The sequence below is a fragment of the Nelusetta ayraudi genome, unplaced genomic scaffold (genome assembly GCF_046127955.1).
Source record: "Nelusetta ayraudi isolate G7.1 ecotype Tasmania unplaced genomic scaffold, CSIRO-AGI_Nayr_v1 ptg000109l, whole genome shotgun sequence".
Taxonomy (NCBI): Eukaryota; Metazoa; Chordata; class Actinopteri; order Tetraodontiformes; family Monacanthidae; genus Nelusetta; species Nelusetta ayraudi.
In genome coordinates this window covers 462,423-475,000 of record NW_027466159.1, presented here as the reverse complement: position 1 = coordinate 475,000, position 12,578 = coordinate 462,423, and the positions used below count along the sequence as shown (strand labels likewise).

The 12,578-nt window shown below is 47.5% G+C and overlaps 1 protein-coding gene across 1 annotated transcript in view; it reads right to left on the bottom strand.

Annotated features, from left to right (window-relative positions):
* lcor (ligand dependent nuclear receptor corepressor) overlaps positions 1-12,345 on the bottom strand; it is a 59,238-nt gene extending 46,893 nt beyond the window's left edge. The window contains exon 1 of the mRNA XM_076048755.1: positions 12,072-12,345. Coding sequence (XP_075904870.1) covers positions 12,072-12,168 — 97 coding nt within the window. The 5' untranslated portion in view covers positions 12,169-12,345. The remainder of the gene's footprint in view (positions 1-12,071) is intronic.
* Between the last annotated feature and the right edge of the window lie 233 nt (positions 12,346-12,578).

The window sequence follows — 12,578 nt, the reverse complement described above, 5'->3', positions numbered from 1 at the left end:
CACATTCTTGCCGTTACAGCATTAAAGTTTTATTTTTTCCAAATCCAAATAGCTAATTTTGACATCAAACAAAAAAATTTGCAAGTGTCTTAAGTTCCCGCCTCTTAAAGGCAAATTCCACTCAACAACCACTTTAGATCTTGATGCCAAATGATTACCGGGTGGCAAACGTCGAGATTCACTTTCTGGGATCAGAATTTGGCACCGAAAGATGATTCGGTCGGTGCTACAAATGTATCAAAGTTTGGTACAAACCAGACAAACCAGATTGCAGATTAGATTCTGATTCATGGACCAACAGCAGATAACACTAGGGAAATGTGCTGGTCGGTGGCAGCAGTTTCCTGTTTCCTGTTCGAGCTGAACCCCTTCACTGTAGCTCCGCCTGCCTTCTTGCCTCCTCAAATTGATGCTGATTGCTCTGGTCATAAACTGAGCGGTTTAACACAGATCCAGTTGCCGCCTCGTTCGTCAGTGTCACGACTGCAACGTGTCTTTTACTGACTTCCTGAAACCTAGGATTTAAACATTGTGGTGGTGGTGGTGTGTGTGTGTTTGTGACGTGTTGTTTCTTTTTTAACACCGTATTTGATCTCCATTTGCAATTTGTAGTTGTTGTTTTTTTTAGCACCTGATTAGAAGTCAGACTATAGTCACAATTAACTGGCCAAACTGGCGAACAACCATTTCAACAGCAAACCACTGTATGTTTTGATTAGGGGATATGAATCAATCTACAGCAACAATCACACTAAATAAACTGGGACAGATAACAAAGTAACACACACACACACACACACACACACACACACACACACACACACACACACACACACACACACACACAGGTGAATAACTGGTATCAGGTGGCCGGAAAAGCCAATAAAAAATAATCAAGTGTTTACAGACTGGTGATTAACTGAACTGATCCATATCTGATGTTTACACACGGTTTTGTTCTTGGCTGAACAATAAAAATGAAAACTGTATGACCATTTTCTGTCCTCTGGACTTGAAAGAAATATACATATATACATACATATATGAAGTAAAACATGAAGTAATGAACTGGCTGGCAGTACAAGACGTGGTGAGGTGGCGAGAGGGAGGGAGGAAGAAGTTTCGTGCGGGGTGAAAGATCGCAGAGGCAAGGTTTTTATCGCCAGCACGACTGAAGGTTGCGTTTTCAAATGAAAAAAATCTAAATTGCTTGAATTTTCCTTTTCAAACTGAAAGCGTTGCGGCGGCGTCTTTGGCAAAAACCCCTGAGAATTGTTGCAAGGGAACTGAGGTGGCGGAACAAAAGGTCACACTCCTCGTTTCATACACAAACCGGCTGTAATTATGTGCAATAAAGTCCCAGTGTTACCTCGAGGACGCCAACAACGGCGGCGGCGGCGGCAGCGCAAAGGAAGGAAAATGTTCCACGACGTGGCGCTTCGCTTCACCAAACCCGCTCCTTCTTTTTACGAGACGCACTTAACGGAGCTGTTTGTGCTTTCAGACAATATGAATGTTCAGAACATGGAGGCAGCGAGACTGCGATAACAACATGAGTGACACACGAGATCCTGGACGGGGACGTTCAGTCGAGACGGCTCCTGACACAAGTACACCAGTGTGTGACTGTGTTGCAGTGACACGTTGTCGTTTCACTCCTTTAGGTCGATTGGGTAGGATTGTTCACGTATTTATCGTGCGCACGCAATGTAACGTTCGTGCATCTCGTTATGTCTAATCGACCCCTCTTCGTTATTGTTAACGATTGCGTCAAAAACAAAGAGAATGCAGTTTTGAAAACAACACATCAAAATATGAAGTAATGCAAATTGTTACTGATTCAGAAAAAAAACAAACATCATCCATCGTGTTTCTGCAACAAAATGTCACGTTTTTATGCAACATTTACCAGACAAACTAGCTATGGCCCCTTGAAAGGAAGTTGTTTCTCTTACTTATTCAGCAGCTTTCAGCCGCAAGTATTTCTGGATACTGAACATGGTTGGTCCTGTTTGGAAGGACAACTAGAGGAGGCCAATAGACACACAACACAAGAGGTTTGTGAGGTTTTGTCTCGTCACCCTCGACATCCTCCACTCCTGCCAGGGAGTTCCAGGCCTCTACCACCGAGTCCCCAACTGCGACGCCTGGTGTCCAGCTCCACCTTCAGCTCTATTTTTTCCAAAAGGGCCTGGTGATCAGCGCGTCCGTCAGAGCTGCTGCCGTTGGTCCGGATTGGAGGAACCAACCCTCCAAAACAAGGTCACGGTTCCTCGGGGTTAGCGAGGTCTTCCCCTCACAAAGGCTCCTGTGTTTTCTGAGTGACAGAAAACATGGCTGCAACACCACCCCACCCCCAATCCCAACCCCCATCTCCGCCTCCCCACCCGCCGCTGTGGTCGACACGGCGGCGTTCCCGATGACTCCGAAAGCGAGCTGATTTCTGTGACATGGCGGAGACAAAGGCTTCCACTCGCTCAGCACATCTAAAGGGCCGAAGGGTTCTGGCACGAGAGTCTGCAAAGGCTCGGAGAGCCAAAGAATCTGGAACCATCTGCACCACTGTCTGTTTCCATTCATCAGCCACAGTCAGACAAGGACTCGGTAGAACAAAAGGCGAGTCTTGGTTTCAACTGGAGTCCCGTCCCAGGATACCGAGGCCGAGGACTTGACATCTCCAGGTCTTTTTAAATTTCACCTGGCAAAGGTGTTGAAGGTGCAGGAGGTGGAACTAAAGACTTGAGGAGGAGTTGGCGGCCACCACCGATCTGGTCTGAGTCTGTTCAATTGGCATCAAATTAACGGCAACACGTTTCTCCTGCCAAGACTCGTTGGCTTCTGATCAAGAAACCAGCACAATTCCACTTGAAACCCTCAAACAACTTTTTTGTCTTTTGAAGGGAAGATAAGTGGCTTTTATTTTCTAAACTTGAGACTTGACTTTGTTTACGTGTCACGCAGAGATGATTGGCCACTTAAATCTCAACAGAAGCAGAAAATCCTTTGTTCTTGTCGCGGACCACGGACGCATTCAAACCTTTGGCCTGAAACAACGTTGTTAACCAACCAGTTTTGCTTCCAGCAGGAAAACTCACCCATGCAATTTGCAATTCTTTATGTCACTTTACGATTTTAAAAGTCAGTCAATCCATCAAAACGTTCTACCAGGAAGTCAGGAAGTGTTTTTCTGAACTGAGGTTCATCAAATCTACTTTGCCGTCTTCATTTGTCAACCAATCAGCGTCCCTGCACACATTCACTGTGATCCTTCAAGCCAAAGACTCCGGCGGGCGGTGGCAGGCTCCTCTCTGGGCACGCTCTGGTGTTGAAGGCCAAATCGTAACAGAGCTTTGTTTCGCTCTTTGAATTGCAAATAATCACCTCATTGTTTGGCTGCCGTTTGTCGTGCGACCCTCCTCCTCCTTCACGGCTCCATCCAATAACAGGCGGAACTCCCCCTCCCGCATAACCCCCCCGCAACCCCCATCTCCTGGCGCCTCGCCTATTGTTCCCTCCCTTCCTCCCTTCCCGCGTGAGGAACTACAGCTCCCATGGTGCACCTGTGGGTGGCAGCGTGCTGGCACACCGCCAGGCCCGCGGGCTACCACGCCGTTAAACAAACAAGCTCACCGTTAATTACACGCCCACACACACAAGCACACGCACACAAACATATAATGGAATTTAATAAATCATCAAATTATTCCTGATATTATTTCTTAGCGCAAAACGCCGTTGCTACAAGTTCAACATCTTGTTTAACGACGTGTGTAACGGTCACAACACTTCGAGACGTTTGAGTCATTTTGAATTAAATATTTATCATTGTGCAGTTTAATCAATTTGTTATGTCATTTCTGACGATCTTTAAATGATAATTCACTCTTTTTTTTTGGATAAACTTCGAGCAGGAGCTAACATGGCAAACAGTTCAGGTAAATGTTGCTATCGGGACTCGACTGCTGTTGTTATTTGTATTTACTGGTGTCCAGTCTGATACCTGCTGCCATTCAACTGCAGAAATAATATATGTGATTAAAAATACACAATCAATTACAGATTATCTATTTAATATATTAATTAAACTATTGATCCTCGCTTTTACAATGAAATTTTGCTCAATATTAGCGTCTGTTTTCATCTGTGACAGTTTCAGAAATGGCTATGATTTTTCTTGAAGAACGACAACAAAAATAATCAGTTTTTTTTGTACAAGAACGTGAAAACTTAAAAAAAAAATTTGTGACATGATAATTATCCTTCTGGTTTACTACTCAATGATATGTAAGTCCTTGAAGTCCTTCTTAAAAAGTGAAAAACAGAATAAAATCTCCCCTGTGAATTCAGAGCCACTTGTATTAAAACTGCTGCAGCCTGTAGACATCACTTCCTCTTCCAGTGGGAGTTTGACCTGCCACCTGATTCCACATCCAATCACAAAACAGTTTTTACAGTGATGCCTCCCCAACCATCCAAAGCAGACAGACACTCGCGGACTGTCCCTTTAAACCCTGAACCATGACAGCTTAACGCTGCTTAGCGCCGCGGCTCGCCTCCATTATTGCCTCATTAGCCGCTTCCCCTTGTTCGGGAACGGCGAGGCTCTACTTAGTATTAATTAATTGTTAATGACAGTGGCAGTGACACACACATCTACTTTAATTCCATTAATACTGGATCCAGGGGAGGAGAGAGGAGGGGCCCGGAGCCTCCCTGCGCTGCTCCGTACCACTGTTGCAGCTCCGTCCTCAGCAGGGCTCCAGGCCTCAACACACACACACACACACACACACACACACACACACACACACTGGAAAAACATACACTCGCACTCCATTGATCAAATACTATGAAAAGCAAATTACTCAAATATGACCTTCCGCACAAAAGCGCCTATTATTGTAGCAGGAATTCACCGAAGGCGGGTCCAAGTAAACATTCCTGCTGCTCGAAAAGCCTCAGCACCTCTCTCTCTCTCCCAGTGTGTGTGTGTGTGTGTGTGTGTGTACGTGTGTACGTGTGTATGTGTGTGTGTAGTCCAAACACACGCCCCATATAGTGCAGAGCGTGTGCCCGCATGAACACAGTCCAGAGAAGAAGTGTACCGAGACAAGGCGTGCACGCGCACACACACACACACACACACACACACACTGGAATGTCTCCATACATTTTGGCCGGTGTGCGGGCCAAAGTCTCCCTCCAGTAAGTGCTGGACTTTGGCCGCTGCCACACAGAGAAAAGCAGCAAGTGTTGCTTCTGCCTGAGAGGCTTCCAAATCTTTAAAGGTTCAACACTTGATTCTTTTTTTAAAAAATATATTATGATTCTATGTCAAGTCTGATTTTGGATTCCCGTGAGGATTCTGTAAAACAAAGCAATTAAAAGCCCTGAAATCACCAATTATTCACATATTTATTTTAGTTTAAATGAGTGTATCATCAACATATTTAGTTGAGTCACACTACCAAAAATGGGCTTTTCTTTAATTTCACCTCAAAATATCTGGTATATTCTCACATATCACAAGACCAAATTATGTTAAATAAAAAAAAAATCATCTTTACCAGTCATGGTCAAGAGGTTTTGCGATACACAATATAGTGTATACACCTCGGTACTATATTGTTCACTTTTTTTTCCACAATGCAGTGTGAAATGGAGCGGATTAATTCATCCATTCTCATTTTTCTCCTTACAACAATAATTTCAACCAGCGTGAAGAAAAAATAGACAAAAATAATGTTTTGTGGCTAAAAAAAAACTTCCCCAGTTTTTGAAACGAATCAAAAGGAGCGACGTTTGTTTTTCCTCATAATTGCTGCACAAATGTGAATGGGTGGTGGAGATTGTTTAATTAAAATCATAATAATTACAATATTTATCAGTAAAATATTTACCACAAGACATTTGTGCCATTTTGTGTTTCTTTTGTATTTTGGCGGTGAAACGTGTCAAATTGTGCCACACCGACAGTGTTGATGTCATTATTTAGCGTCTGACTTATTGGTCACAGCATTCCAACCCCCGACACAGGAAGTTGTCGAGTGCCGAGTGTGTTTCAATGGAATCACTCACACTGAATCAACATCTTCCAGCCTTTTTTCCACTCCCAAAATAGTTGGATTGTAATTTGATCCCATTAATTGATTAATCCGCTCTGAATGGAAGCGTTCAGCGGAGAGAATTTAATTAAATCTGTGGTTTTGGATGAACTCCAGCCGATCGGAGAGCTGGAGGAGCTTCATTCACTTTCAAAACGACTGCAGAGACCAAAACTTATCAGCTTTTGATATGATTTTTTTTTCAAAAGGACCTTTGCTTTTGTTTTCGCTCCAATGCTCAATAATTAAAAAGTCTTTTTTTCCCATCAGCTCCACTGTGGGAGATCTCGAGGGAGGAAACGACGGGCGCAAAACACAGACTAAACAAAATATAATAGAAAAAAAACATGCCTTCTCAAAAACATAAAAAAAAAACAGACTGACAGCACAATATTTCCCCCAAGACCCAAAAAGTATTTAAACTTCAAAGCCGTCAACACAGTGCTGAAGCAAAAGTTTGACTCAAATGATCGACGGCAATTAAATAAAATGAGAAAAAAAACCAAGATGAAAAATACATATATTTTCTCACCAGAAGCAAAAAAAAATAAAATGGGAGTGATGAGAGCGCACAGGATGAAACGATGCAATTGGATCGACGTTTAGCAGCGGGTTTTTTTTTTTTTTTTTTTTTCAAACCTGCTGCTGCCAGATCAAACTGATGGAGCCGCATTTGAACGTGAGTCAGGGTGTCGCTGGAAAAGAGCAGGACCGACACACACACACACACACACACAGACCTTCTGTCTGCATCAATTGGTGCCAGTGGTGTATTTTACGTTTTTTTTTTTATTTCACAGATTGTCCTCCTCCCCAAAGAGAAGCCGCCCTTCGCCCACAGGGGCCCCTGGGTTGGCACGGATCGGCCCCCTAGATAGTCACGCACACGCACACGCACACGCACACGCACACGCACACACACACGCACACGCACACGCACACCCACACTCACACACACGCGCGCTTGTCGTTAAGCACATGCATATGCAGTGTTGCAGATTTACAGCGCTGGCTGGCACCCCATCCACCCGGTGGAGCGCCACCACCTTCCTTCCCCCGGCCGAACGTAAATGTGCCACGTTTTGTTTTGCTTTTTTCAAAAGGAGCCCATGAAGAAGAATTAGTGGGATGAGAGGTGGCGGGCGGGCCAACGGGCAGCTCTCTGGGGGTGTCCATCTGTCCGCTGACTGAAAAAAAAAAAAAAGCCAAGGAGGAAGATCTCCTTCCCCTCTGGACCACCACCACTCCTCTCATTGGTCAGTTCAAAGCAAACAAAGTGTGTGTGTGTGTGTGTGTGTGTGTGTGTGTGTGTGTGGAGGGGGGCAACTGCTCACCCCAGGTAGGTGTGTGAGTGAGTGAGTATGTGTGTGTGTGTGTGTGAGGCCTTGCAGGATTTATGACTCTTGCAAGTCCTCGATGCTCTGATCCATTTCCTGGATTGAAGCGGCGGCGGCGGCGGCTAATGTTTGCACATCTGCTCTCATTAACGCGCTCTTATTGCAGCGGCTCCTCGCGGCCCTTTAATCCGCCGCACTTTTCTTCCCCGGGGGGGCCAGAGAGAGAGAGAGAAAGAGAGAGTGAGGGACCGCCGAAAGTAACCTCGACCTTGGGGGACGGACACACAGTTGGTGTGTGGCAGCGCTGGCAGGTGGCGGAGCAGCAGCAGCCGTCGCGGCAGCGGCTGCTGCGGCGACACTTAGCTGATTAATCGGGCCACAGAGACTAAAAGACACATCTTCCGCTAAATGACGGCTTCTTTGTTTTTTTTCTGTGTCTTAGGCGGAAAAGCTGAGGGGGGAGGAGTCAGGGTGAACCAATGGCGGGTCAGTCAAACAAAGAACACCAAGAAGTTGGTGTTTAATTCAATAGCCCGAAAATGTGGAATTAAGCAATTTTTGTGCTGCAACTTTAATTTGTTTGATTTGCTAACATAATTTGTACTCTCTTTTTCACACTTCACTCGTTTTCACTCCTCTCGTTTGCTAACATTGTGAAAAACAAAGTGGAAGACACTCGATTTTATATCTAAAATGATTAATTCAACCTGATTGATTTTTGCAAATTTAAGAAAAACATAACAAAACGAAAAAAAGAAAAGAAAAAGTGAATCATCAATTCGTTATAAGTGAAGCGCTACACGGCCAGCGAGCGCCCTGCTAGTGAAAGTGGGCGTTGCGAGGACTTCATCCGACCCGCTTGCGATGTGATGACGATGATCTGAACGATTCCAGAGCCACACAGTATGAGACTGTTTATCACGTCTGGTAGTTGTTGATTTTTTTTTCATCGCAGATGGGTTGTCGAGAGGAAGAAAATGGTTTCGGGAGTCGAAGAAAACTTAAGTGCACGAAGTGCCGCCGGCGGTTCTGCAGACTCCTCCGTGACTCCTCCTCGACTTGCGCCACCTTTCAGAAGCACCGTGAAGTTGAGAAGGAAAAGAGAAGCGATCTCACGGCCGCAGAAGTCTCTCAAAGGTGGCACACACACACACACACACGCACGCGCACACGCATACACACACACGTCCAGCCAGCCGACATGTGTCCACAGATTCTGCTCTAAGTCGGTAAAGCTAGCAGCTAATAATGCTAAGCTTTATTAGCAACCTTTATGATGCTCCGCCCCTATCAGCCTTCAGCCAATTAATTGCCTGCCAAGTGTTTTTCTCCGGGCTCTTTTCCAGACGGACGTGTCGGATGAATCCAGGGGACTTGGAAAACATTCCGCCTGGTCAACAACACATTTCTGACACCGGCGATCGTCGCGCATGTGACAGATGGAGGTGACTGACGGATGACACGCAATTAAATCTAGTTTATTTTCTTCTTCTTTTTGAAAAAAAAATGTCAGGATGTCGAGTTAAAATATGAAATGTAAATTAAATTATAAATATTAAAAAATGGGAAAATATTTCTGATGTTCCTGAATAATCCTGATGGACGCTGTACGAAACAAACACTTCCTGCTTTCAATTTTGCCACGTATGACTTTTAAATTGTAACTCAACAAAAGCCAAAACTGGATGAATGAAGAGCAGCTTCCTCCTCCTCATCCTCTTCCTCTTCATCGCCTCAAAGCTTTCTTTTTTTCTCCTGTTTTTTTTTATTCTTAGGGGACTGTGTGAGAGAGGCTCTCCAGCTGGTCGGGAGACTGAAGTTGTCTCATGATGTTCCAGACTGGAGAGAATCCTGGACCACCAACACATAGACACGTCCCACTGATAGCCGCCGCCGGGCCCTTCAAACTCATAACGCACAGTGAGAGCACCAGGAATGAGGAAGCCGTCTCACACACACACACACACACACACACACACACACACACACACACACTCAGACAGCCCATATGGAGCTTAAGTAAGCTGTAATATCCAACTGTGAGTTCATTATATCGGCGGTATTTGGATCCCCGCTGGTATCATCGCCACATATTCCAGGTTTGTTTCATTCTCTCTCTCTCCCTCTCCCTCTCCCTCTCTCTATCTCTCTCTCTCTCTCTTTCTCCCTCTCTCTCTCTCTCTCTCTCTCTCTCTCTCTCTCTCTCTCTCTCTCTCTCTCTCTTTCTCTTTCTCTCTCTCTCTTGCTCGCCCTGTTTATTGTCGCTGCCTTGTGCACGACTTTCAGTTGCTGGACACAAAACAGCAAAACACAACAGCCAACACCACCGGGGGAGTGTTGCCACCAGCAGCTCCTCCAGATTGTGTCACACTTCTTTTTTCTTTTCTTTTCTTTTCTCTCTCTAAAAAAAAAGGGCGAAACCTAATTCTCCTCCTCCTCCACCACCCTCCGTTCTCCCTCCCTCCTCTTTTGCTTTTAACTCAAACCCAGTGACCCACTAAGTCATTAAAACGCCTCCTAATTAGGCCACAAATGTAGCAGGAACAGGGCAGCGCCGCCTTCGTTAGCGGCCGGCAGGTCAAAGCTCATTACCGCCGTGCAAACACCTTTTTTATTATTTTTTTTGGTACATTTTTTTTCTTTCTTTTTTGACTGCTGACTGCCGGCGGTGTCGGCGGCCGAGGAGGAAAAGCCTTTTGTTGACACGGCGGCGGGTGATTCCTTATGGCCGCGGCGCCGCTACAACGTCGCTACAACTGGAGGTCACAGATTATCCGGCCTTTTAATTCAAACGTTGTCTCATTAAAAGGAGGCCGAGGCAGTTGGTTGGTCGGTGGGTGGGTGGGTGGGACGGGGGGAGGAGGAGGAGGGGGAGAAAGATGACGGGAGTGGTGATGGTGGGAGGAGTGGGGGGGTGGGGGGGGAGTTTTTCTTGCTAAAAAGCCGGATGCGCGGATTCAGGAATCAGGCCGGGAGGAGTATTAGGCAGCGCTCGGCTGCGTAAGTGGGTGACGGGTCAGCGCGCAACATCTGGACGCGCCAGTGCGTCCAAAAAAGAAATGAAGAGCGAGAGGGCGAGCGCGCGCGCACGCGCACGCGCACGCACACACACACACAGGCACGCACACGCACACGCACGCGCACACACACACGGGACGGCAAAGCGGCGGCGATAAAAGCCAGATTAGGAGCCGCTGCGGAGAGCCGAGGAGACCCGCAGGAAGGTTAGCAGATCACGGCCCAGGAGTGGATGATAATCTTGCCATAACATCGGGACGGGCCGGTGTAACCGGATTAAACCAGCTAATGAAACACACCAGAAATGGAGGATTGGGAGGGGTGAGGAGGAGATGGGGGGAGGGGGAGGGGAGGAGGAGGGAGATGTATGGATGAGAAAATCCCCAAATACGCATTAACAAAAAAAAGGAGAACTGAGGAGGAGCAGAAGGGGGGCGAAGACTCGAGTCCGGTTTTTATTTTGTGCGTGTGTGTGCTTGCGTGCGTGCGTGCGTGCGTGCGTGTGTGTGTGTTTTGTTATTTTAATTTGCTCCAATCCGACGTGACAAACACGTGTGGCGCCGCAGCAGCAGCAGCAGCAGTTCATGCCAGATAACATCAATCACAACATCCATCACAAATCCTCAACCCCCCCCCCCCCCCAACTGCTCTCAACAAGTCCCCCTTACCAACCCCACCCCGCACTAGCCCTCGCCATCCTCAGAAAAAAAAAAAACACAAAAAAAAAACAAAACACTCCAATTATTCCCTCTGACATTTCTCCCCAATGCAGCAATGCGCGCTCCCAAAAGCCGATTTCCAGGGAAGTAGGGGGAGGAGTTGGTGGGGGCGGGCGTCATGTTTGGAGAGATTGGGAGCGCGCACCTCCCCCCTTCCCCTCCTCCCCCTCCCTCTCCTCCTCTGACCAAAATCTCAACCCGGCGGCGCGCAACGCGTGCACGGGCCGGCCTATAGCGGCGCAGCTGATTGGCCGAGTCGCAGCTCCATCTGCAGCACGTGACATGCTCTGCTTACAATAAACAAACAGCTATAGAATAATGTCTAGAGAAGAAAAAAAAAAATCCCCCACCCACCCACCCACCACTCCCCCTCCTCCCCCTCACCTCCTCGCGGCCACAACCCGCTGACAAGCGGGACTTCAGTCCAAAATAGTAATAATAAAAAAACAAAATCATAAAAACAACAGCCAACAGCGTCGCGAGCCCACCGAGGGCAGGTGAGACACCTGCGATCGGCCGCGCGCGAACGCACCAACTTGAAGCGGAACACATGCATACGTATATAATATATAAATATATATTTCTACAGAGATGTATTTTAACGGATGTGTCCGGTGGGAGGGAGGCCGCTGCCGCTGTGCGGAGCGGAGCAGCAGAGGGGGAAGAAAACAGGAGTGACAGCCGGGCGCCGCTGCTTCCTCGCCGGCCGGACGAGCCCACAGCAGCAGCGGCTCCACCACCGCACCGCTCCACCGCTGCGGCAGGGGGGCGAGGAACTACCCGGAGTCCCGGAGCCCCGGAGCCCGGCAGCCGGGACGGCACCACACACACACACACACACACACACACACACACACACACACACACGGCACAACAAGGGCAAGAGAGCTTACCTACACAGTGAATGAGTTTGTGCCTCCAAGAGTCAAGTTCCTGCCGAAAGCCGCGCCTCTCTATCGTGCATTGCTGCCTTTTGCACAGACTCGCCATTTTCTGTCGGCCCCTCCCGTGGGCGCGCACATACTGCTGGGTGCTTCCTCTGCGCGCACGTCACCGGCGCTGTTTTATTCTCGGGCTGGGTGGAGTGAGATATGAGGGGGGACGGGGCTGCAGCATCCCCCTTTCTATAACGCTCTTTTTTTTTTTTTTTTTTGTCCCACCCACCCACCAGCCCTCCCTTCCCTTCCCTTCCCTTCTCCCACCCCCTCCTCCTCCTCCCTCCCCCCACCCGCCCAGCATCTCCAGCGCTGCCACGAGCCGCCACTGGTTCATCCACTGGGATGTTTGTTGTCCGATTCCCGTGATGTTGTCGTCGTCGTCGATGTTTTTGTTGTAGTTGTTGTTGGTGTCATTGTTGCTGCAGCTTCTGCTGCTTCACCTTTGCAGTGTCTGGCGGCCAC